The sequence below is a fragment of the Wyeomyia smithii genome, chromosome 2 (genome assembly GCF_029784165.1).
Source record: "Wyeomyia smithii strain HCP4-BCI-WySm-NY-G18 chromosome 2, ASM2978416v1, whole genome shotgun sequence".
NCBI classification, from domain to species: domain Eukaryota; kingdom Metazoa; phylum Arthropoda; class Insecta; order Diptera; family Culicidae; genus Wyeomyia; species Wyeomyia smithii.
Window position 1 is genome coordinate 275,582,406 of NC_073695.1, and position 23,882 is coordinate 275,606,287.

General features: G+C 39.1%; 7 protein-coding genes and 1 non-coding gene across 12 annotated transcripts in view; 3 read left to right on the forward strand and 5 right to left on the reverse strand.

Moving 5' to 3' along the window:
- Positions 1–1,016: 1,016 nt before the first annotated feature.
- Positions 1,017–4,562, reverse strand: LOC129721616 (zinc finger protein 708-like). Of its 3 annotated transcripts, XM_055674375.1 has the most exons (8): positions 4,203–4,562; positions 3,960–4,148; positions 3,610–3,748; positions 2,804–3,544; positions 2,475–2,742; positions 1,849–2,420; positions 1,584–1,782; positions 1,017–1,414 (listed from the first exon to the last, which is right to left on the reverse strand). In XM_055674375.1, the coding sequence occupies exons 2-8, from the start codon at positions 3,968–3,970 to the stop codon at positions 1,209–1,211; spliced, it is 2,136 nt and encodes a 711-aa protein (XP_055530350.1). In that variant the 5' UTR covers positions 3,971–4,148; positions 4,203–4,562; the 3' UTR covers positions 1,017–1,208. The 3 variants fall into 3 exon arrangements, with proteins under 3 accessions (XP_055530350.1, XP_055530349.1, XP_055530348.1); XM_055674374.1 differs by lacking the exon at positions 3,960–4,148 and having other exon boundaries at positions 2,807–3,544; XM_055674373.1 differs by lacking the exon at positions 3,960–4,148.
- A 1,107-nt stretch (positions 4,563–5,669) lies between these two features.
- On the reverse strand, positions 5,670–5,810 carry LOC129726262 (U4 spliceosomal RNA). The gene has a single exon (XR_008728311.1). It is a non-coding gene; the product is annotated as a U4 spliceosomal RNA (small nuclear RNA).
- Positions 5,811–9,007: 3,197 nt separating this feature from the next.
- On the reverse strand, positions 9,008–10,335 carry LOC129721645 (guanine nucleotide-binding protein subunit gamma-1). The gene has a single exon (XM_055674437.1). It carries the CDS (start codon positions 9,984–9,986, stop codon positions 9,774–9,776), a length of 213 nt encoding a protein of 70 aa, XP_055530412.1. The 5' UTR covers positions 9,987–10,335; the 3' UTR covers positions 9,008–9,773.
- Positions 10,336–12,947: 2,612 nt separating this feature from the next.
- LOC129724346 (T-complex protein 1 subunit theta) lies at positions 12,948–14,973 on the forward strand. The gene is made up of 2 exons (XM_055679120.1): positions 12,948–13,112; positions 13,215–14,973. The coding sequence occupies exons 1-2, from the start codon at positions 13,053–13,055 to the stop codon at positions 14,793–14,795; spliced, it is 1,641 nt and encodes a 546-aa protein (XP_055535095.1). The 5' UTR covers positions 12,948–13,052; the 3' UTR covers positions 14,796–14,973.
- A 78-nt stretch (positions 14,974–15,051) lies between these two features.
- Positions 15,052–16,381, reverse strand: LOC129724347 (uncharacterized zinc finger protein CG2678-like). The gene is made up of 2 exons (XM_055679121.1): positions 16,222–16,381; positions 15,052–16,160 (listed from the first exon to the last, which is right to left on the reverse strand). Exons 1-2 carry the CDS (start codon positions 16,268–16,270, stop codon positions 15,319–15,321), a joined length of 891 nt encoding a protein of 296 aa, XP_055535096.1. The 5' UTR covers positions 16,271–16,381; the 3' UTR covers positions 15,052–15,318.
- Positions 16,382–16,882: 501 nt separating this feature from the next.
- LOC129722024 (tetratricopeptide repeat protein 7B) lies at positions 16,883–20,198 on the reverse strand. The gene is made up of 6 exons (XM_055675202.1): positions 19,857–20,198; positions 19,513–19,792; positions 17,965–19,451; positions 17,655–17,893; positions 17,395–17,591; positions 16,883–17,340 (listed from the first exon to the last, which is right to left on the reverse strand). Exons 1-6 carry the CDS (start codon positions 19,996–19,998, stop codon positions 17,208–17,210), a joined length of 2,478 nt encoding a protein of 825 aa, XP_055531177.1. The 5' UTR covers positions 19,999–20,198; the 3' UTR covers positions 16,883–17,207.
- A 48-nt stretch (positions 20,199–20,246) lies between these two features.
- On the forward strand, positions 20,247–21,844 carry LOC129722026 (centromere-associated protein E-like). The gene is made up of 2 exons (XM_055675207.1): positions 20,247–20,464; positions 20,524–21,844. Exons 1-2 carry the CDS (start codon positions 20,372–20,374, stop codon positions 21,445–21,447), a joined length of 1,017 nt encoding a protein of 338 aa, XP_055531182.1. The 5' UTR covers positions 20,247–20,371; the 3' UTR covers positions 21,448–21,844.
- A 368-nt stretch (positions 21,845–22,212) lies between these two features.
- LOC129722025 (uncharacterized) overlaps positions 22,213–23,882 on the forward strand; it is a 41,504-nt gene continuing 39,834 nt past the window's right edge. For 2 of the 3 annotated variants that reach the window (XM_055675205.1, XM_055675206.1), the window contains exon 1: positions 22,213–22,967. The gene's annotated coding sequence lies outside the window, so the exon portion shown is untranslated. The remainder of the gene's footprint in view (positions 22,968–23,882) is intronic. The other variant, XM_055675203.1, reaches the window with a different exon arrangement.

Consider the following 23,882-nt stretch of genomic DNA (forward strand, 5'->3'; position numbering starts at 1 on the left):
TTTGATGTCCAATTATCCCGATTTTCCATGAATGATCCAGATTTTATCCAGATTCTATTTTCTCTGTTCCGCAAAAAGGTCATCACTTCAAATTTGGCGCGAAATTTTGCAATTTTGTCACCTCAAATTTTACGTACCCCAAGACTTTTATCCGAAGAATTTACCTTTCACCCCACGAAATGACTTCCAGATTTTTTCCAGATTTTTTTTTGCCTTTTCCAGATTTTTAAAAAAATAACCTGGCAACGTTGGTAATAAGGGCCATGTTCGGATTGAGTGTTTCTCGTGCTACGTAAGTATTCGGGTCATTCGTGTTGAAAGAGATTTTGAAGGCTGTTCGCACCGTTCGCACTTATGTGAACATTCATATGTAATTGTCAAAATGTGCGTGATGACAAAAGCAAAAATATTTCCTTCCTTCTTTTTCGCATGCAAAAACCAAACAAATATCAGCAACACCGTCAACGCGAATTACGATGTGAGCGAGGACAGAATAGTACATCTATGGCAGTATGAAATATTTGATCAACATAAGTTTTCATAAAACAATAACGAAATATTGATGGATTGTACTGCAAATGAATAATTTCTTTGCGTTTTACTCACACGACAGCTTTGCATTTTGGCGAAAGTTTGCTACTCATATTACCTCAATTTTATTCCTAATTTTCAGATAAATCAATGGTAGTACAAAATACATTAAGAACTATATGAACAAGAGAAGTTCTACTAATGATTGATACCAAAACCGTTTCGGATGATGTATTGATCAATTCTGCTTGTGGTTCAAAATTAAATGACTTCTTCAATTATCATTTAATATAATCTTTTTCTTATGGGACAAATCATGAAAAAAATAATTTTGTAATGGTCAAAACCAATTACTGCTATTGGAATGACTAAACTATAAAACTTAGATTATGAAGTCAGATTAGATTGAAATTATAACATGGTAAGAAGTTACCTTGCAGAACCATTGAAACATATCAATCCGAACATAAGAGACACAGATTGGATAATCTACATACAACAACATTTATTTCGCTAATACAATCACACTAGTACATGTTTCAAACATTTAATAACACTGGTGTATATCGGTGTGTATATGTATATAATGTGTATATATATAGATATAGTACGGATACTGAGATAACACAGATTTTCGCTAACCTTTCGCTAGCAAATCAACGCAGACTATATACTCTCTATTTCATTTCCCTGCACAGCTCGAATAATTGAAACTGGTGCGTCTTCAGGTGCATGTTGAGAGCTTCTAACGAGTCGAGTTCCAGCAGGCATATATTGCATCCGTACGCTGTCCTCTTTTTCTCGTGAATTTTGGTGTGTGCACGAAGGTTGGACAGTTGTGTAAACGCCTTCGGGCAGGTATCACACTTGAATGGGCGCTCACCTAAAACAATGCAATGTTTTTGAACACATCTATAACCGCTGCCTTGTTTAATCTGCCCTTTTCATTGAAAAGGTTAGTAATAATAAACTAAAATTAACAAGCTCAAGGAGTGGATTGTATAAATTGCGAGTAATCTAACAAAAATATGTGGAAACCTAGGAAACCGTACCTGTATGCGATCGCCGATGTCGCTTCAAATCTTCGTTTGATTTGAATGTATTCGAACAGAACTCACAATTGAAAATCTTTTCTACATCGATGGGATGTTCCAGCAAATGTTTTTTGAGCTGGTCGGCCAACTCAAATGTACTGCTGCATTTGTCACATTTGAAACATCCGTTTGCTTTGGTGTGTAGCTTCATATGTACCTGGAATCAAACGGAACGAAGTAGCCAAACCAGCACTTCACTGATTCAAAATATTCCCGATCGTACCTTCAAATTTCGGTTGAACTTAAAATTTTTACCGCAAATGTCACAGTAGTACGGCCGATCGTCAGTTTCTATAGACTTGGACCGCATCCGTGGCGATTTGAGATGCATCTTTCGGTGCTTCACTAAACTGGGATACTGTGAGTAAACCTTAAAGCATACCTCGCACCGGTGGTGTCGACTGCTGGAAGTGGCAGCACTTGTCGTTGCTTGCTTCTTCTTTTCCATTGTGGCTAGCAGTATCTCTTTTAGCTCCGTTGGAGCTCGCATGGCGATTTCGTACCGCAGCAGATCGGAAAGCGCTTCCAATGTCGGTGTAACCGACATTGGTGGAGATGAAACCGCTGGAGGCGGTGTTGGAGTTGACGGATCTGGTGCCGGTGGCGTAGTGTTCGAGTCGGGGGCACCACATTTTTGTACATGCATTTCAAGAAGCTTTTGAGTTCGACATATTTTGTCGCATCTTTCACATTTAAAAATGATGTCCGGTTTGAGGTGTGTTTTGCGATGAGATAATAGATTTGCTTTTTGGGCGAAACCTTTGTTGCAAATATCGCAGATATAAGGCTTTTCACCTGTGAATAAATAAATAATTAAACTGAACTATAAATGACGAGTTTTAAAATCACCTGTATGAACCCGAACGTGTCTCTTCCAATCTTCCTTGTTTTTAAAGCTTTTGGGGCACATCTCGCACTTGAAATTTTTCTCAACTATACCGTCACTATGGCACTGCAAGTGTGACATTAGATTGCCTTCCTTCGCGAACGATTTCGAACACAGCATACAGCGATACTTATCCTTCACACATTTCAGACTGTGAGTAGTCAGGTTGTCCAGCATGGTAAAGCTTTTGAAACATAGCTGACATTTATACGGTTTGACTTTCGAGTGGACCTACAACAGTTAAAAATATATTGCAAGAACCTCTGGCGTGGATCGACAATTCACAACATACAACCTTTCGGTGAGACCTAAGATTCGAGAGCTGTGAAAAGCCGCGGTGGCAAATCTCGCACGTATGTGGCCGTTCTCCTGAATGCGTTCGCATGTGAATCCGCAGTTGAACGTTGTACTTGAAAGATTTGGAGCAAATCTCGCAGCTGAAGTTTTTGATATTACCATGACATTCGGCCGCATGATTTATCAGATTTCCCCGATTGATGAATACCTTAGTGCACTTGGTACAATTGTACGTAGGTTTCACCTCTGCAGTCGGTTCTAACCGTTGCTGCAGCTCTACATGCGTATGATTGTGAATCAACAAGTGCTGACGTATCTTGAACGACTTGGGGCACATTGTGCAAGCGTAAGGTTTATCTTCATGCTGCTTTTGATGACATCGAATGTCAGACTCATCTTTGGCGATGAAATCACCTTCGTTGCAAGATAACTGTTCATCTGCCTCAAATTGTTCATCATCATCGGCGGTTTCAGACAGTTCCGTTTCGACCATGGTTTTTATTTGGCGGAAGTCAATTGGAACAGCATGCTGTTGCACCAAATTCGTCAGTGGTACCGGCTCCTGCTTAACTTCATGCTCTGATTTAATGATGCTCTGTCCCGAGTCGAAAAAAGCTAGAGCATTTCTTAAAAATTCATCATTAGCCACGCAGCGCTCTCGGAATCGGATATACTCATCTAACTTGTTCGCACACAGTTTGCATACGAACATCGGAAGATTGCGCTCATAGATGATCTAAAAAATAAAAAAACATTTAAAAGCGAAATTAACTTGTCTATCCCGCGCAATTCAACACATACCTGTATCGATGTACAGTCGTATATTTTTTTCGTAAGCAAAATATTCGGAAATAGATTCGTGTAAAACAGCGGCTCCATATGCGCTTCATTCTTGAGACACAAACGACAGATGTCATTATTGGCATAACGTGAAGTACACCTAAAATGTAAACGAGACATTTAAATATGAATGTAGGTATATAAATAAAAAAAAAACAGCTAAGTTTATGCAATATTGATTCAAAATAAGACAGCCTCATCCCTCTACTTCAAATAAGAAAAATAAATCTTATGGGAAAACATTACAATGCTCAGGACATTCACCGAGAGAAATGCCAACATTCTGAAAAAAATCTCAAATTAGAACTCACGCGAGAAGCATGTAAACAAATCGACCCGACTAAAAATGTAGAAAGTCAAACAAAACTTTCCTTCCCCAATGCAATTAAAACAACAAGAACGAATTAGAACGATGGCATCCATCTTTGATCTTTCACTCTTTCTCTCGCTTCCTCTCTATTCCTTAATTCCCGAGCAAATCTTGTGCGCTTTATGCCACTCTGGAAGCAATTATCTTGAGAAGTGAAGGCCCACTTATTTATGTCTATACTCACATCTTATTTTTATTGATCGATAAATCTTCTGCCATGTTCTTCAATGCTCTCTGTGTGTGACGGGCAGAAAAATTTGCCTTCGCCGACGAAAGAATTTCCAGACGCAACTTAAGCTTACGTAAACCAACTAAGCCGCAAACCGGGACAAGAACGCATTTGTCGCAATACCGCTTAATAATTTGGATCACATTTTCAGCAATTTATGTGTATAGGACAGCTTGCTCGCACTTGCTATCTGCTGCTGCTGGCTGTTTTCGAGTGTGAACTTTTTTTCCTGTTCTGTGGGTATGATAATTCACTTATATCCGCAGATATAAACAAACTAACGGTGACGGCGGCCCTGCCTCCACGACGTCTAGCGACCGAATGTCGTTTACCGAATTCCATAGTCAGTGTTCGGCATCGCGCACGACGGCGGTTTGTTGATAACCGAAGAGAGTATTCATAAACCGAGTGCATAGCATAGTGTAGCATAGTGTGGGTGAAGCGGAATCAGGACTAGGGATGGGAAACCTATCGATAATTGTCGATAGTATCGATAGTTGCCGGCTATCGATAGAATCGTTAAGCTTTCCGCGTTATCGATAGTTATTGATATTTTCCTCGCATTGGCATTTATACTCCACAATGATGCCAGAACTGGCAAAATATATTGGCCTAGACTTTGTTTAAAGAGAATTCGATGATTGTTTGCTTTCACATGAAATCCTCTTTAAAATTGTTAGAAAATTAAGGGATACTCATTTTCGCTCACTCTACCTTATACGGACATCGACAAGATTTCGCCTAAGTGCGAATTATGTGTGCGAATAAACTTTTAAATATTGTTCCTGTCCACAACGGGAGCTACATTTTGTTGTTTTCTTCATCTAGTTCTAGTTGTCGAACTATCGATAATTATCGATAGTTATCGATGGTACTAGGGAATTTATCGATAATTATCGATAGCCATTTTAGTCGATATTTCCCATCCCTAATCAGGACTACAACGTAAGGTAAATTTGATGATTATAGACTTGTGATTACTGCGATAGATTATTTGACAAGACATATCTGAATAATTAAAATGTTTTAAACCTCTTATAGGCTTATGTCCTATCTCGGGTTACCTACTGAATGCAATTAATTCATGCAACGCAAAAATACAAAAAATACTATTGGCGATGTTAGATAATATTGGAACACCTTTACAGAGAAGACAACAATTCACAGGGGCTGTAAAAATTACAACAGTTCAACAAACAAACAAAATTTTGTTACATCCATGTTCTGATTTTAACCGGATGTATAACATCCTTTTTGGAAGTTAAGGCCTGGATATAAACACACGGCGTGACAACGCCTTCCTTACGGAAATTGTCAGTAACTTCTCGAAACCTTCCAATAAGCCTTCTAGCTTCTACCAACTTCCACTCGTCTACACGGAAGGCACAAATTTGACGATTATTTATTTTAGAAGAATATGAACCCCTTGCGGGGTTGCCAAAAATTGCCATAGCGGACGGTATTGCACGTCCCCAAGGCGGGGTATTGGTATTAGTTTTCAACTAGCAATAATCGCACCTCGGTTAAACCTCATTGGTTACGATATCGCCACTGCGCAAAGCTAACATACCTCACGGTTCCAGGTTAAGGACTGTCCGGAAAAGACAGTTCAACTAGCGATGGATAACTGTTTTCAAGTAAATTTAAAACTCAGGTAAAACCGGCTTCGACGTGAGTTATCCTTATTTCCATGAATTGTATGCAAATTACAACCGTTAGCCGCCCATACTGGTACGAAACCCTTTTTGCTAATGTTGATTCATGCGCAAAACCAAACAGGTTTTAAATTCAAATTCAGACGGGGACAAATTAGACTTCAACAATCATATGATTTTGATAGGGTGCATTTTCTGCAACCACAGAGGGAATGAGTAGATTCCAATCGTCAGTTAAAACAAGTTTGAATCGACTGCGAGCAGAGATGTTATTGCGCTTAAAACGTCCAATATCTGTAGACTTTATTTCAAGGCTATTATATTCTTGCGAAAATCCGCATTCATGGCCCCTGTTACAGAAGACTGCACGCAGTCACTGACGAGGCGAGCAAAATGTTGTATTGGGAAACATGGCTGAAACTTGGTTGGTGACACTGTGACAGCTGAGTAATAGACGAGCTACTCGTCCAAAATCCAGTCGACTCGCCATCTGCGTTACCAAAATTGGTCAGACGAGTAACTCACTGCTCGCTTCGTCTCCTGTAACATAGAGACTGTGTTATAGAGATACGCAAAGAGAATAGCAGTAAATATGGCAACACTTTGCTAATATTTTATTTTAAACAATTCTGGCAACCACATTTATTTTCGCATGACTTTTCACACGCACTAGAAAGTGTAATGAAATTTCGAAACTTTGTAAGGATATATTACTGAGTTTCAGTGCTTGTTCATACAATTATAATAATTTCCAATGCATCACTCATAACATGAGCATGACGAACACATTTTTCGTTGAAACCATAATTGCACGTGATTCACAGAATTTAAACTGATCGCAACACACATTCTGTATGAAAAGTAACACGCATGAGTTTGTTTACTTTGCACACTTGGAGCCTCGATTTGACGGTTCACTTGGAGTTTTCGACCTCACTCTTTGCGTATCTGTTCATAACACCGTCTGTACTGTAACAGGGGCCAATACAAATTTCTGCCATGAAAATTAATAAAACTATATCCCAATAAACAATTTTGTTGGATAACGGCTATTTTAGCTGTAGTTCAGCAGAAATCCACTGAATAATAGCATATTAATCTGTAAATCAAAAAAATAATTGCTGGGATAACTGTATAGAGCAAGCGAAGTAACATTAAGGCATCAAATAGTCGCACAAATAGTTGAAGAACTGAACAAAAGTGGAGAATATCGAAATTTCAATAGAACAAAAACAATAAAATTTACGATTTAAAAAAATATTTAACAAGACGCTGTCATCATAACTTAAATCTATAATCGATAGTCCTTAAGACTAATTAAAAAAGATTAAATGTAATCATAAAAATAATGAATGACCTCGGCTGGCAAACCTGAGCAAAAAATATATTCACATTGAAGTTTTTAAGACAAATCCGGAGTGATTCGCGATTAGGGCTCAACTAACAAAATGTAAACAAATGGTTTTATTACACTATTACGTTTGAAAAGACTTACGAAATTCATGAAAAAAATCGTTTCTTTTGTATCAATCGATAAAATTATTTAAATCAAGCTTTTAGTGAAGGGCGATAAAGCAGTTTACCCAAAACAAAAGATACTTTGGAGCTAGGCCCTTTACATTGTTTTGAATCAACAGGCTTATTTGCGAAATATTTCGTAAACAGGCGACAGTAAAGGGCGGATCAACTTTTGTTTTCAAAATAAAGGCGCATTTAAAGAAGCGCAACTGGAGAAAAAATAAAAACAAGGCGAAAGAAAGATGGGCGTATCTCGTTGTCAGAATGCTTTAAGGGGAAATAAAGGTGGGCGAATCTCGTTGTCAGAATGCTTTAAGGCTCATTAGAAAAAGGTTAGAAGAAAAGTGCAGATTCAAGCCATAAATGCACAAATTTAATGTAGTTTTATTAGGAAACTATAAGCCAGGTATAATTTACGTCGATTTTTGGTATTGATGTTAATGTTAGTCACTTCCTTTGAAATTACGATTTGAAAATGATCGGTGTTAAGTCAGACCGGACCAAGTGACATTTTGATCATTTCGAGAAAAACGAGTTTGTAGTTTGTTTGAGTACCTCTCTAACTGTAAAAAAGGAGTGCCATGAGCTCAAAAAGGACAGGTTTGTAACTGATTAAATGTACTTGATCCACTCTGATTGAATCAAAGAAGAATCATTAATGACTTGGTCTATTATGACTGAACAATTGAACAAATAATTCTAGTCCATTGATCGTCGAACAGTCAAAAAAATTTTAATCTACATGGTAAGCTTCTGCGACATCAACAATTATTGAAAATAGTTTGAATGAACTTTAAATAAACGGTCCAAAAACACATTCAAACCCACGGCAGTGTGTGAAACTTTACAGATTACGATGGGGGGGGGGAGGGTGAGTGAAAGAGTTCTCTGAAACAAAGAAATCCGGAAAAACGCTTAAAAATTCCTCCGCTGACCGAAGGCAGTCTCCTTGAAAATAAACACTTGGTCCATTCTGACTGAACACTGTAATCGCTTTTCATTGGTCATGCAGACAAAAATTATGCTGTTATTCCTGCTGTTTTAGAGATAAATAAAATCTGATTGTTGTGTGATGTAGCTTAAGAAAATCTTCATCCAATACTATTGTTAACTCGGTTTTTTTTTCAATTTTGCGACTTGGTCCGGTCTGACTTAACACCTACCAAATGTACTTGCAAATTTTCAAACTGATATTCCTCAATGTTTATCTTTTGCCAGTTGCGCCCTTATCGCAAATCACTCCGGAAATGTTGTGCTGAACATATCGTCGGCTTTACCGCTACATTTTTCTCGGTGTATAATGTTAATAACCCGAATTAAAAGAATCGGATTGTCTGTCTTTATCGGTATTGTTACACCGCCTGCACTCTAAATAAAAAAAAACTTGTTCAGTGTAGTGGCATTAGTATGTGGAGCTGTTGGAGAATTTGATAACTGAAATTTCCCATCGTTTATAAATTCCAGTAGATTCCAAACACAAAAAATCGAAAACTTTCTTACTACTCGTTGCTCAACGATTAACTCGTAGAATTATCAATATAGTTTAATTGGGTTGGGTACTTTCGGACTTATCAATAACAGTTTGCGTAGGTACACCATACATAAATAGATTACGATTTATTATCCTTCAACGAAATGCGATCGATCTTCACTTGCTTTTTTGGGTTCTCTTCACGGTTCAACTTTCAGCACTCAAGACCTTCAAGGAGATCGTACCACACCCGTCTCACGGCGGTAGATTTTCCGTGTTAGTAAGTCCTTATACATCCTACATTTGATTTTATTTGCGTTAGTTTCAACAGTTAATTTTATATTGGCGTCACATTTGATAACTTAACAATTCCGGAACTGCAGTTACAACTATTGCGTAAATTAGATTATGCGAATAATTTTGTATATTTGCCATTTCTGCTGTTTTGGTTCAATGGTTAGTTGCAGCTTCATTATCAATACTGATAATTAGTTTTTATTTGAAAATCGTGACTCGTTACCAGATCCACACGTAGAAGTCAGTTTAGAAAAGTTCTAATGTGTTATGTGTTTACAGGATTGCTACCTGTGAAATAATAAATTCGCACATTATCTACCACATCAAGCGTTCTCTACCTAATAATGGGATTATTGATATTTTTAGGCTGCTCACAATGTCGTGTTTCGTTTAAACATTCATAGTAGTACACATAGATGAACAGATATTTCTGACGTCATGCCGTTTCTGCGCCGCTATCCCCTTGGTATAAATTAAACAGGGCAGTTTTAATCTTCCCGTGCGCGACATCCGAATGAGATTCACTTTAGACTGGTACTCCCCTCCAACGGTTGATAATGCGGAGCAGAATAAGCAATGCTCATTTTACAAAATTTGGCAAGAGCTCTTTTCCCGGAATGGGTTAACTTTTTGGCTAGAAAAGCCAACCAGCAAACAGTCCTCAGCTTCATGCTCCGTCACATACTTTACTATGTCTGCGACGGCTTGCGTTACCGGAACTCGCTGGATTGAGGCCTCACGCCTCAACTGCTCGGTGATGGCTCGCTGCTGTTGAAGGTTTGAAGCCATGATGTCCATTACAGCAGTCTCTGATAGCCCTATGGTGAAAAGCTTCGGCTGGCACTGCCACTAAAATTCAATTGAAAAGTTTTTTCTCTCGATCACGCGCTGCTCCTCCCTCTATTAAAAGCAATGATGCAAATTAAAAATATTTTTCCGAGAACTCAAAACAGATATTTGCAAAATGTTTTAACTCGTTGCTTCAGCTACAAGCATTACAAAAATAAACAGCCTAAACACTTTTACACAATTTTTGCGAGCAAAAAAACGAAAGAACTAATGACGAATTAAAAACTTCTGCTGGATTAACTTTGGAAAATTCTGGTGAACTATAAATTGATTTGACAGGAATGGAGAAAATGGCTGAAAAAAAGCATACCATTTCGAAAGTTCGTATATACACTTGCATTACACTCTATCAAAAAAGTACTCGATTAACACTGGAAAGATAGTCTGCGTAATTTTGCTTGCTTTTAGAAATATTTATTTATCCTCGTTTTTAGGGACCAACGACCACTCAATTATAATTTTCTAAATAAAAACAGCGTTTTCAATTATTTAAAAATCTATTTTACGCATGATCATCTTTTTACGTTCATCAAAATATGATTATCTATTCAGGCTTAACAGGCAACATAAATTTTGTAAACAACTTTCTTAAAGTTGTTTGAAGGATTTTGTTAAGGCTCGAGTATATCACACTTAGTTTCTTTTACCGAACTCAGCAATCTTTTTAACGAGTTCTCAACAGCTGAGCCATCAGCAATCTGTTCAGTAATTTATTTGCTTGACGAGTGTTCGGTAATTTTGCGTTCTCGTTGAAACGTCAAACATAGAAGATAGCTCAGTAAAAATTCACAAAGTGTTTATCAAAAATTGCTGCATGAGTCGGTATTTACAATGCTGACTATTCGTCACGAATTACCGAGCGTTTTGTAAATTTACAAAGCTGACGATTCGTCAAAAATTACCGAGCGTTCTATAAACGTGCAGCGAAAAGAGAAAAATAAATACGACCATTGTGAAAGCTGCTATTACAACCGTTGAATAATTTTATAAAGGAATTTCGGATTGTTTGGATCGATTATACTGGTTTTCCCAGCACATTCAAGTAAAAACTTGATACAAACGTATATACAAATGTATACAAATGTTATGATGAATATAGGCTTTTTATTGCAGGCTTCTAGTAAACTGCTCTCCTGTGGTGGAAAAATTTCCATATGGTGACTCAAATGATTTGCATTATCGCAATCGTAATAGATAGAATCTTGGGTGAAATCATTGTTGCGGATGTGCCATGATATGAAACATTCAACTAAAATACACAAATACGTATACATATTTGATAAATAACAACTTACTGAATAGATCGTGTACTTCCACGTCGTTTTCTTGTAGATTTGAAAGTACGATATCCATTTTAATTTTTTTTTGGAAATCACACGCGAAACACTTTAAAAACTCAGCTTTGAAACTCTTTGAATATTTGCAAAATGGCGGACTTTTGAAGTTTCGTTTTGACAGATGCAGAAAAATTGCCGAACAGTATAGTAACAAACATCAAGAGTTCAGTAAATCAATTGAAGGGTTTCCAGCAGCACCTAGGTAGGTGCTGACAGATCGTCAAATATTTACTGAACTTTATGAAATTGCAGAACATATTTTAGTTTACAGAAAAGGTCAGCAATGTTTCTCGTCAAGTGCCTTTTGTATAATGGTAATTCGGTAAAAACTTTAACCGACATGAGTTATTTTTGAGGAAATTACAAAATGATCAGTATTTTTCCAAATTTACTGAACATGACCGTAACAAAAATTACTGAACAATTAAAACGAGAATAAGTGTGTAGAGAGAAGAAAATGAATCCACATACATAAGACATACGTAAAACTGGCGTTTTTTTTTTTTTTGGTACACGCCCTGTCAAACTGCTCGATAGATAATGAACCCAATAAATTTTCTTTTTCTCGGCCTTATCGTTATTTACAAAATCAATGCAGCATTTTCCGAGTAGGAACGAGACAAATGCAGGGCTGGGAGGTACACTACCTTCAAAAACAACTCAAACTGTGATTTTATTCAGGGTGTGGTATCATTCGAGTAGTTAATTTTGTACCAACTTTTTTGGAAGATTTCTTCCTGAGTGTTACGTATGTCTTATGTATGTGATGAATCTATTTCGCATGCAAAAACCCAACAAATATTAGTGATTTCGTCAACGAGAAACACACGCAAATTAATAGCGATTTTCTTTATTGCACTGTGTTCGGGCGAATCTGGCAAGGAATAAAGGAACGACATCGCAATGTACGACGCAAGTGAGAAAGAGATGCCAGGTAATTGTTTACAAACGTGCGGTGGCGGTTTGAACACATACATAAGATGTATGTGGTTTGAAGCTGACAAATTTTACAGTGCGCTTCGGGCAGTACGGCAGGTCAATACTGAGTCATAATCGAGCGAATAAATAAGGGTTTTGACAGCAGTTAGGTTGCTTCCAGGCCAAAACGGTGTGAGCTGGTGGAATTCGGTTTATTTGTGTTGGAAATGATTTTGAAGGCTATTTGCACTTATGTGAACTCTCATATGTAATTGTCAAAATGTGCATGATGAAAAAGCAAAAATATTTCCTTCCTTCTTTTTCGCACGCAAAAACCAAACAAATATCAGCAACACCGTCAACGCGAATAAAGAAATTCGCTATAACCGAGCCTTTGGCATCCCTATACCGAGTAACAGTGAATGACAATTAACTCATGTCCTGGGCTCAAATTAATTTGTGCCCGCTGTCAGCAGTAAGATAAAGATGTATGAAAAGAGGCGGTGGTTTGCTATCTCGTTTACACAGAGTTTGAGATGTTAGAACTAAAGTCGTGTGAACTAGACTTCACTTTAAAATCAACCGAAAGCATGCGTTACGCAACATATATCAGGCCCCTTTATTTGCTTGTCAAAAATTTGATTTTTTTATTAATCAGAACAGTCTGTCATTTTCTCGCTGCAGCATTTTTTCATTCCAAGTAAAACATTGTCAGTGCGTCGCAGTTTGAGGTTATCCGTAGAAAAATCTGTGCATAAATATGGCCTTACATGTTCCAAAAGCTCCCGGTTTTGCTTCAATGCTAAAGGAAGGCGCTCGTGTAAGTGTAAAATTATAAAATAACATGTTCTTCGGAAGATTGCACTTGAATTCGTCGAATTTAAAGAAACATGACTCACGTGAGGTTTTCTTTTTCGACTAGGCGTATTCCGGCTTAGAGGAAGCAGTGTACCGAAACATTAACGCATGTAAAGAATTCGCCGCATCGGTGCGTTCCGCCTACGGACCAAATGGCATGAACAAAATGATCATCAACCACATCGAGAAGCAATTTGTTACTTCCGACGCGGGAACTATTATGCGAGAACTGGATGTGGAACATCCAGCTGCAAAGTTGATGATTCAGGCGAGCCAAATGCAGGAAGCGGAAGTTGGTGATGGCACAAATTTTGTGATCATTTTCTGCGGAGCGTTACTAGCTGAAGCAGAGGAACTGCTGCGTTTAGGTGTGACCACCAGTGATATTACCGAAGGATTTGAAAAGGCACTAGATAAAGCACTGGAAATTCTGCCCAAGCTTGTGTGTCATGAAGTCAAAGACTACCGTAATACTGAGCAGGTTAAGGAGGCGATCAAAGCGTCGATTATGTCCAAACAGCTCGGATTCGAGGACTTTATTTCGAAGCTGGTCACGGATGCGTGTGTATCGATTCTTCCAGAGAAGACCACTTTTAATGTTGATAACGTAAGAGTTTGCAAAATTTTGGGTAGCGGTTTGTTTACATCGGAAGTTGTCCATGGGATGGTGTTCAAACGGTTTGTAGAAGGAGAAGTTGAATCCGCTAAGGACGCAAAGATTGCGTTGTACTCTTGTCCGGTGGATATTATTCAAACGGAAACCAAGGGAACCGTTTTAATCAAAACCGCTGAAGAATTAAAGAGTTTCAGCAAAGGCGAGGAAAGTCTACTGGAAGCACAAATTAAAGCGATTGCTGATACTGGAGCTAAAGTAGTTGTGGCCGGTGGAAAGTTTGGAGACATGGCACTACACTACATGAACAAATACGGATTAATGGCAGTTCGTCTGAATTCCAAGTTTGATTTGCGCCGTCTTAGTAAGGCAGTTAATGGAACGGTATTGCCACGTTTGACTCCGCCAAGCTCTGAAGAGTTAGGCTATTGTGACAACGTGTTCGTTAACGAGCTGGGTGATACTTCAGTTTGTATTTTCAAATCCGAAGGCGCGGATAGTCGAATCGCTACTATTGTGATTCGTGGTTCTACCGACAACTACATGGACGATATCGAAAGAGCAATCGATGACGGTGTTAATACGTTCAAAGGATTAACAAGAGATGGACGTTTCCTGCCTGGAGCAGGAGCGACCGAAATCGAACTAGCTCAACAATTGGCCGAGTACGCTGATACTCTCCCAGGGCTGGACCAATATGCTGTTCGGAAGTTTGCTGTAGCTCTAGAGGCGTTCCCCAAGGCGCTAGCTGAAAATACCGGTGTGAATGCCACCGAAGTCGTCAATCAGTTATATCTTTCACACAAGGAAGGGAAAAAGAACGAAGGTTTTGACATCGATGCGGAACTACCTTCGACTACCGATGTTACCGGTACTAAAATTTTTGATCTGTTCCAAACCAAATACTGGGCCTTGAAATATGCGGTTGGAGTCGCTTGTACGATTTTAAAAGTCGATCAAATAATCATGGCAAAACGAGCTGGAGGACCGAAACCGCGACAGGGAGGAGCAAATAGTGACGATGAATCGTAGGCTATTTGATTACTCCTCATTAATCGACTATTATAGGATTGCTTAATAACATCGTACACAATTTTCGTAACCGCTACCTATCACCCAACTTACATTAATGCACTTATTTCTGTTAAGCTGTACTGCAGTAACTGACGCTAATGTATTTGTCCACCTTGGGCAGAAAAACTACCACGTAGATGTGAGGTATGTTTATAATCCGAAAAATTTCCAATTTTTGTAACAAACCCTATACTTTCACTAATAGAATTCAAGAAAGGCCAATGGTATGTTATAATAGGACAACAAATCTAAAATTTCGAAATATTACAATTATAGTCAAGTATTTCCGAAGACCGATACGCGATTCCAAATTTACGTCAACACGCAATTTAAATACAGGCGATACTTCCGGAGGACCAACATCCAAGTTATCCGACCGTCGAAATGTCATCGAACAATAATCACGCCTTTTAATTCCTTTTATGAGTCTCATCCCATATTAGTCAATTTAAAATATTTACATCACAGTTGGGGGTGAGCTTCAATATGGTGGTTTGCTGCGAGTGGGAGTCCTGTGGTTCGATATTACCCCGTGTACGTCTTTTTGGTGCTTTCGTAAAATACTCGGCCTGCTGAAGGTTTCCGAACAGTAATTACATTCGCAAATGCTGTTCATGTGTTTGCTTCGGAAATGTTCGGTCAATGAGTCTGAGGTTTTAAAACTTTGGTCACAATATACGCAACGAATCGCATCAGCGTCTCTGTCACGAACAGCCACTGTGGAGTAATGTGGAGTCGAAAGACTTTGTATTTTCTCCAGCTCTCTTTCGACATATACTTGATGGCACTTCCGCAAGTGTGTGAATATTTCATCTTTTATAGGAAAACTCAAATGGCAGCATCGGCAAAAGTAGTGTACGCCTACTTTCTTTTCGAAATTGGGATCCTCTCGATGGTCCCGGCGCAGATGCCAATCCCGTTCGTAGTCGTTGAAAAATTTCGCTTTGCAATGACTGCAATCTGTCTTAGCGTGCCGAGGTAAATGATTTCTCAGCTGTCCCATCACAGAGAATCGACTGACACAAAAGTTACACTTATGTATAAAATCATCTATCGTTTCCAGTTGATTTTTGTTAGGTGCATCTGGTTGTAGTTTTATTTTGAGACTGATGCAAGTTGGTTCATCGAGATCACGAATTTCTACGAAATATAGCAAGGGTTCCACCGTGTCTACCTTTTCCGGTTCTTCAGGTTGCAGCTTTTCTGGTGATTTTTTCTCCAGCCGAATTTGGTAACCGAGTCCTAAATCAACCCAGCTAGGATCAACTTTAGATGTTTCTGAGCAATGAAGCACTACTCGACTTTGGGTCTGAGTATGAGGATCTGAAATGTACCGAATTGCATGGGTGGTATATCTTTTACCGATTTTATTTTTGACACCGACCTATCACTATCGGTTGATTTTCGATAATGTATGTTTTTCCTGGTTCCATGATAGCGTTAACTTTAAAATAAAATTTAACTTTTCGTTGAGATGACTGCTCTCGCACATCCACTGGAAAAAAAAATCAACAATAGTTCTGTCACCAACGCAGTAGGGTTGTTGTGACATTGCCCGACATCGTATCGATATTCTCAATATCGATACTGAGAGGTATAAAGCTCGAATCAAAGGGGTGGCAAGGCAGCTTTTTGGTGGAACAACCGAACCAAAAATTGAACGTAGTATCAAGCTTAAACCTACGCCGTATTTCTGTTCAACTTGATTTTTTCTCAATTGTTTCTAGTCAGATATGGCGCAAATTGTGTTGCCGAAAAATTAATTAGAAATCAATCAATCTCAATCAGCTCCTTCAGACTTTCAAATAAATTAAAAGTAGATTGAAAAAAAATATATTTTTGAACCATATTTATATGCAAATTACTTCTGAGTAATAACATGAAAAAAGAGGTGTGGTCTAAAGGAAAACCTCTGCATTAAATTTTATGGCAACATGTCATCCGAGTTTCTATATTCACGAATAAAAAAATCTTCTCATTAAATTAACCATATCGTACAACCCATGTTTTCAAATAAACAAAAAAAAAAAAAAAAACTACGAATATAGTTTCCATTCCAGATGCTTTATTATTAAGTATTCTATAGTGATAAATGCACACAATGAATCGTGTTTTATAAGTGCTAGAGTAGACCAACAATAACAATTAATAAATAGATAACAACGTCCATTCCTTGAATGCACTGAAAAGAAATCCGTTGATTGGTGAATTAGAATGTTTTTTATTTTCGCACTGAAAACTATTGCAACCGAGATCGAACTCCAAAGTACCCAGAATAATGCAAGAATTATACACTAGCACGACAATATACCTTTTGTGAGAATGCAATGGTAACAAGGCATTGTTATAGTAATTACTGTATTGGACTGTTCACTCGAACACAAGTGCAATTGAAGTGAAAGGTAGTACTGGGCATGATGGTTCCAGTTGCAAGGCTGCAGCCATACAATCAGCTGATGCCGCAAAGTCCCCCAGGCTTTCCATAACACGACCAAGCAAAAACCTAGGAAAGTATAGAATTAGACAAAAATTAGCAGTACGAGCTCTCGGTACTCACCAAATTTTCGGACAATTGGGATCAATCCGTGCGGCGTCTTTCAACGTTTTTTCTGCCAAACGTGGTTCGCCTAGAGTGAGATGAGCTTCACCTAAAGCTCGCAGAGCATCCGTGTGGTAAGGATTGGCACATACTGCATTTTGGAAACACTGTTTCGCTTCCGCCCACTGCTGCTGGTAGACATGAATTTGACCACGCTGTTAGGATGAGAAAGTATCAATAGCCTAATGCTTAATCGAATATTTTTGGACCAATCTCACCATATACATCACTTGATGGGAGACTTGATTAATTAAACTAGCTTCTTGGATACAGTTGATAGCTTCATTCGGTTGTTCAATCGCTAGGTAGACATCCGCCAACAGCAGCCAAATTTTAAGTTGTATCATCCAAGCTTTTTGAGGTCCCGGCCGTGGGTTGAAAGAGCTTAGAGAGCTAGCCGCTTCACTAAGAGCATGTTCAATACGAGAAGCAGCTAACGAAGCAGCATGAATAGAATCTGAAAAAAAAAACGTAACAAATAACAGAAAAATAATCAACAATATCCTGTATTTGTTGCCCCAGACTTACTTGAATCTTTATCGGACATCTGTGACGACTGCATCTGCAGAACACTCCGCGTATCGGATTGCTTTTCATTATCATGCTCCATTCCGCTTCCAGCGTTGGCCAACTGTACTTCGTATACCTCACGCCAAATAGATAACATTTGCTGTACAGTTTCCAGCGCAGTTTCTACGTCTTTAAGGTACAGCTCTAGATGGGCTTTAACGTGCAGAAGATTTAAATTGTCCGGAAATTCTTCTGTCGCGTCTTGTACTACTACTAACGCCTCTTTTGGGCGCCGATTGGCGGTCAACAATAGAGCAAAGAGATGCAAACTGGAAGCATGTTCAGCGCGCAGTGAAAGTGCATTGGTAATGTGCAGTAACGCTTCCGTGATATTGTAACTGAACGCATGTTGGCACGCAAGATAATACTCGGAGAGATGATCGTTCGGATCTTGCTGCACAGCTCGTTCGAGAGCTTCGAATGCCAACTTATTGTAGCGATCTTTTTCCGAGTTCAGACTTGAAGAAATTCCAACTTGCTGAAGACCTATTCCAACATATAGTTGAGCACGTGATCGCCTGGGATATTTAGTTTCCAAGCCTAAGGCTTCTTCAGCGAACGCAAGTCCTTCTTTAATTTGATCTAAGTGCTCGTAGCATAGTTTTGCTGCCATCAAGCTACTTAAGCTGTCTTGTGGCTCTAGCTTAGAATGCTCTTTTAACGCACAAACTGCGTGTTTGTAACGACCCATTGCGATCAAGCATGTGGCATACTGTTTCCATACATGACTTTCTCCGAAAGAAAATTTTAATGCTTTTTCTAAGGAATCATGCAATAAGCCAGCCTGATTCCATCGAACTGTTGCCAAGGTGAGCAAGTCATATATTGCGGCTGCGTTTCCTAGAGAATGCATTCTTGCCTCTCGGAACTCAGGACTCTGTGACAGAACGGCATCTCTAACAGCCAATGCTTCCGCTATCAGCAGTAGAAGAATAGTTTCTTCATGTTGGTTCCTTGGTATGAACTGTTGTCTAGCAGAATACTTTCTCGGTTCCCACAAACGTTTGTTTCCTGATCCAGCTTTGGAGACTGCATTCAAATTGGTTGGTGGAGTGTAAATAGTACCGGATACTCCCCTTAACAACACTTCTGCAAGTTGTCTAGCCAACGTTAATCGGAGGGTTTGGGTTGCTTTTGTCTCGATTGCATTCAGCATAACCCGGTACCGGTCTATGGCGTTTTGCAACTTTCCGTGTTTTATCAGTACTATCGGGGCTCGCTGCAACCCTGTTTCTAAGACAGCACCCATTCGTCTTATCTCTGATTGATTAGCCGCGTCTTGACCTTGAAGGTAAAGTATTCCCAAATCAGAAGCTCGTTCGAAACAGGTAATCATTTCCGTTTCCTGTTCAGCTTGTTTAAATTTAGACAATGTTTTTGTTCCCTTTTTCTCCAAACACATTCCTTTAATAGCATACGATTCAGCTAGAATCCGAATACTTCGTCTGAAATTAGAAATTGCTTAAACCAACCTTCAACCATCAACAATGGAACACAGACACTTACGGTGACAGATGTTTTTCCGATAGCGTGCTTAATTCAGCTAATACAAAGTTTTGCAAAGATTCGTCATATTGTCCACATGCATAGTACAACTTGGCCAACAGTAAATGAGCATCCAGCGCTATTCCTGCCTTTTTTCCACTTTCACCAATTACTGAATTGAGATATCGTTTCGCATCGGAAAGCCCTAGTTTGGCCTTGTGAAAGTTATCCTCGATTGGGGGATGTTCTTCTAGGTATCGCTCTAACTTGCCTTCTCCCATCAGGAAGTTGGCTAAACTCTCTTGAGAAGAAAAACAGGAAGCTTCAAAAATCACAGAAATCATAAAATTCAATAAATGACTCACCAACTTGTGGAAATCCTGCTTTGAGTTCATCGGACAACTCGGTTACTCGTTGCCATTTTCCCTCGGCACGGCATTGTTCGATTAAAGCCTCGAGTTTGGTTATCTGGTTTCGATTACGTCCGGCCATTTCCCCAACGGTCATTAACTATGCGAAGCAAGCAACTTTTTCGTTCGCCCGATGATTACAAAACACCCTTTTCGTTTGCAGGATTACATTTTTTTTTGTTTTGATTTGATAATTTTGACAGCCAAGTACAGAAGTTGTGTTTTTAGATCCGCCCACAATGAGAGAAAGCGCTGCTGTATATGCAAGTTGCAGCCGTTGCAGCTGATATCACTAGGGATGGTCGATAGAATCGTTATTTTCTATCGAACCAAAAGTATCGAGTATAGATACTTCTTCGAGCTAGATACTTTGGTATTAAGACTCGAAATTCACCTCAAAATTAAATAAACGTCGCTGCTTTGCGTTGCTATTGGTGAACGATTTCAATAACACTTGGACACGTGGTAAAATGTCTGAAAGTTTTACGCAATCGAACTTCGTAAAAGAACAACTTGACGACGACTTAGAGGAAATACTTGGTGCAACTCAAAGTCTATTTCAGGTGATATACATTTAAACCATTACCCTCAGCTCAACTCACTGCTTTCTTACATTGGATAGAGCTTCATCAAAACACAACGGGACCTGAAATCTGCTCAACTGGACACGAAATTGGTCACGAACGAGCTAAATACGCTAAAACAGCGTATTAAATCGGATCAACACGGTGACCTGTCTGACTGGAAACAGTTTTCACAAAAGTTGAATAATATCGTGCAAACAGTAAGTGATCGAAAAGATATTGCGGAATATGAGCGAAAGATTGCTACACTAGCGGAAGATAACATCAGGTTGAAACAGCAACTTGCAAATCTGAATGCTCAACACACCAAAGAAATAGAGCAAGAAAAGCGAAGATTAAAACAAGAACATGACAGGGAAAAGACTCAATACACGAAACAGGTATCCGAGTTAATGATACACAAAGAGCTGGCTGCTTCCGAGGCATCCATCCGGTACGATCAGCTGCAGTTCAAAATGCACCATGCACAGCAAGACAGTGAACAACGTTACAGTTCAATGGTGACACAGTACGAGAAGCTATTGCAATCGCTAAGTGAGCAGAAACAAAAACTGCGAGAAGAGAATACGGCGCTTCAGAAGCGCGAGCAAAAGTTACTCAACCAGTTGGATCACATACAGAATCACTCTACCGACTATCTGCTGGGTTTGGGAAGGATTGCCACGCCCGTAGAAGGCTGTCAGCGATACTCGGAGGTTGTTGAGATAATTCCTCGTGTTTGTAGCAGCCAACGGTTCGGTCAGGATGAGGAAGACAATGAAGCAGGATTGCAGACTGGTAGTACACCGAAACAAAATACTATTGAGGTGGCAGAAGCGTCATCATCCTTGCCCTCGACTAACAGGCATCCTCGAAATAAAATCAACACTCCAGAAAGTCCGCAGCATCCTGGTATGGGAGGTCACATTGCTAAACCGCGTAAAAAGAGAAAACTTTTCAATCACATGGTAGGTGAGAAATGAAATCGATCTCGTAGCGCTAAATATGTTGCGTATTCATGCAATATGATTTTAATGGGTTTTCTTTGGCCAGCAATGGCATAAAATCACTCACTATAATGATGTCAATAACAATTAAATTTAGTATGACGCGTAATTATACTACAGCTTAAAGCAATGAGAAAAGCGACATCCCCTGCTTTTCCTCCATTTGGTTAAAAATTACAAATCTAAATGTTGTACTTTGTTGTAGATTTGCGAACTCATAATGAAACACTTTTATCGTTGAATAATCGTAGGTAGTACGGCTAGCATAGTGAATTCGAGTCACACTGACCTACATAATTATTCAAAAAATATCTTTGTGTAACAAGTTAACAGAAAATATGGGAAAATCAAAAATAAAATTATAACAATCTTTTAAAACACCAAAATCAAACCATTTGCATTTTGCTCAATGTAAAAGTGCTTTTATACAGAATATATTAAAACACGTTACAAGAAATAAAAATCCAACAATGGCCAAAGTTTGAAAAACTCGAACAATGATCAACGCTTTATGGCCAAAATTCAAAAAATTTACGTTCGAAGACTCAGCCTTTTTATCAGCCATTGTGACTGCCTGACAGCAAAACTGGGAACTGTTTTTGCTGTCAGATGTTGTCTTGATCGACGCAATTGATATGAATGAAACGGACGAAACCTCTACTGAAGCAACCGAAACAACTGATTGGTAGTATAGAGCTTTTACCTATGCAACAGACAAGGTGAGCATGAGATTACTATCGAACGCCTGTGCAAGTGTTTGCAACAGCAAGTAGTGGTCGTTTAGTAGGATTGGCAGTCATCTTCGTCGATCAGTAGCATCAGTAGTAGCTGAACGTTCGTCTCGTTAGTCTGCTTGAAGTATAGAAGTAGTGGCGGCTCCGTGCGCAGAACAATCCGGGTTTGTAGCGATTTTTCTTCGTTGCGTCTTGCTTTTTCACTTTCGCGATCGTCCTTCACGAGTGTGGGCAGCAGAGGTATTTTTCTCAGCCATTTCGGCAACGTTAATCTTTTCGACAATTCCATTTCGGGTTTCGTGTGAAGAATGGCTTTTGCGGTGCGGAATTGAAGTGATAATTTATCGCTGTGACGTGCGTGAATTGCCGCAGAATCTGATTTGAATCCCCATTGTGGCGGATGTGAGAAGTACAAAAAAAGTTTTCTGCAGATAGAGCAGGCTGCAGCAAAAAAAAAGTAGAAAAGGTGGTGCGATTATTCGTGTGTGCGCTCAGAGTAAATTGAGTATAACAACGTACTTTGGTGTGCGCTTGCTGCTAAGCCAAGTTGGTTCCACGGCTTTGTGTGAGTGTTTTGCGAAAAAAGTCAACACGGTCCAAGAAGAGAAAAAAACAACGTTAAGTGCTGCCAGATAAACGGATTTGCGTTGGATTTAACAGTGGTTTAACAGAGATTACCAAATTTCGGTGACTGAACGACAGGATTAAGTGAAAAATTGTCAAAAGCGACGTAACGTAACAAGCAACACGTAGCTCTGACAGGTTGGTACCGTGATAACCGTTAAAAATAAAAAAAAATAGTCTTCTCGATGAAAAACATTGAATTTGTTTAATTACGGGGTTTTAAATACAAAGATCCTACAATCGAAAAAGATTCAGCAATATCGAACATAGTATTATTTTCGAAAAAAGTGTGTTTTCGTAATATATGAAAATTGTCACTGACAGTGATATTTCGAATGGTCAAATCCTGTCAAAACTGTTGATGTTGATAATCACTTTACGTAAAAGCAAAGCTTTGGTGCTACATTCCGATTCGGAACACGACCTTCTGTTATTATTACATAGACTTCGTAGCCAACTGTTAACGGTACAGGACAATTGCGGGGCTAGCGCTTCGGTCTCTCCCGAGCCGAGACACGAACCTACGACGACTGGCTTGTTAGACCAGCATCGTACCTTGAGACCAACTGGGAGGGTTTCACCCTACGTATGTAGTTCTAATATAACAACCTTTACCTTATAACGGTAACGATCATGAAGGAACGAGACTTCCGTTAACCTTTGCTTTTCAATTACAGACGTTCGATTTACATTTACAATTCATACATTTGAACATATTCTTTAGAGTGCGAGTAAACTGACAATACAACTCAAGGTCTTTTCAGAGAACCTTCAGATTCTGGCTTGATATAGACAATTGAGAAAAATTCGGGTTGCAAACCAACCCAACACCAACCACAATCATATTTCCAATAAGCGTGAATCACAAATCAGAAAGTATATATCCAGGGCTTTCTGTCTCTTAGCTGGTCTCAGGAAGGAATTGTAGCCCACTGCAACCTACCGTGTTTTTATCGGCTTGACTATATCCGCCGATTTCTACACCTGGTACACTTCATGGTTCATGGTCTGCGCCAAACACCGTTTTCTAGTTTACCGCCAAGGGTTGAACGC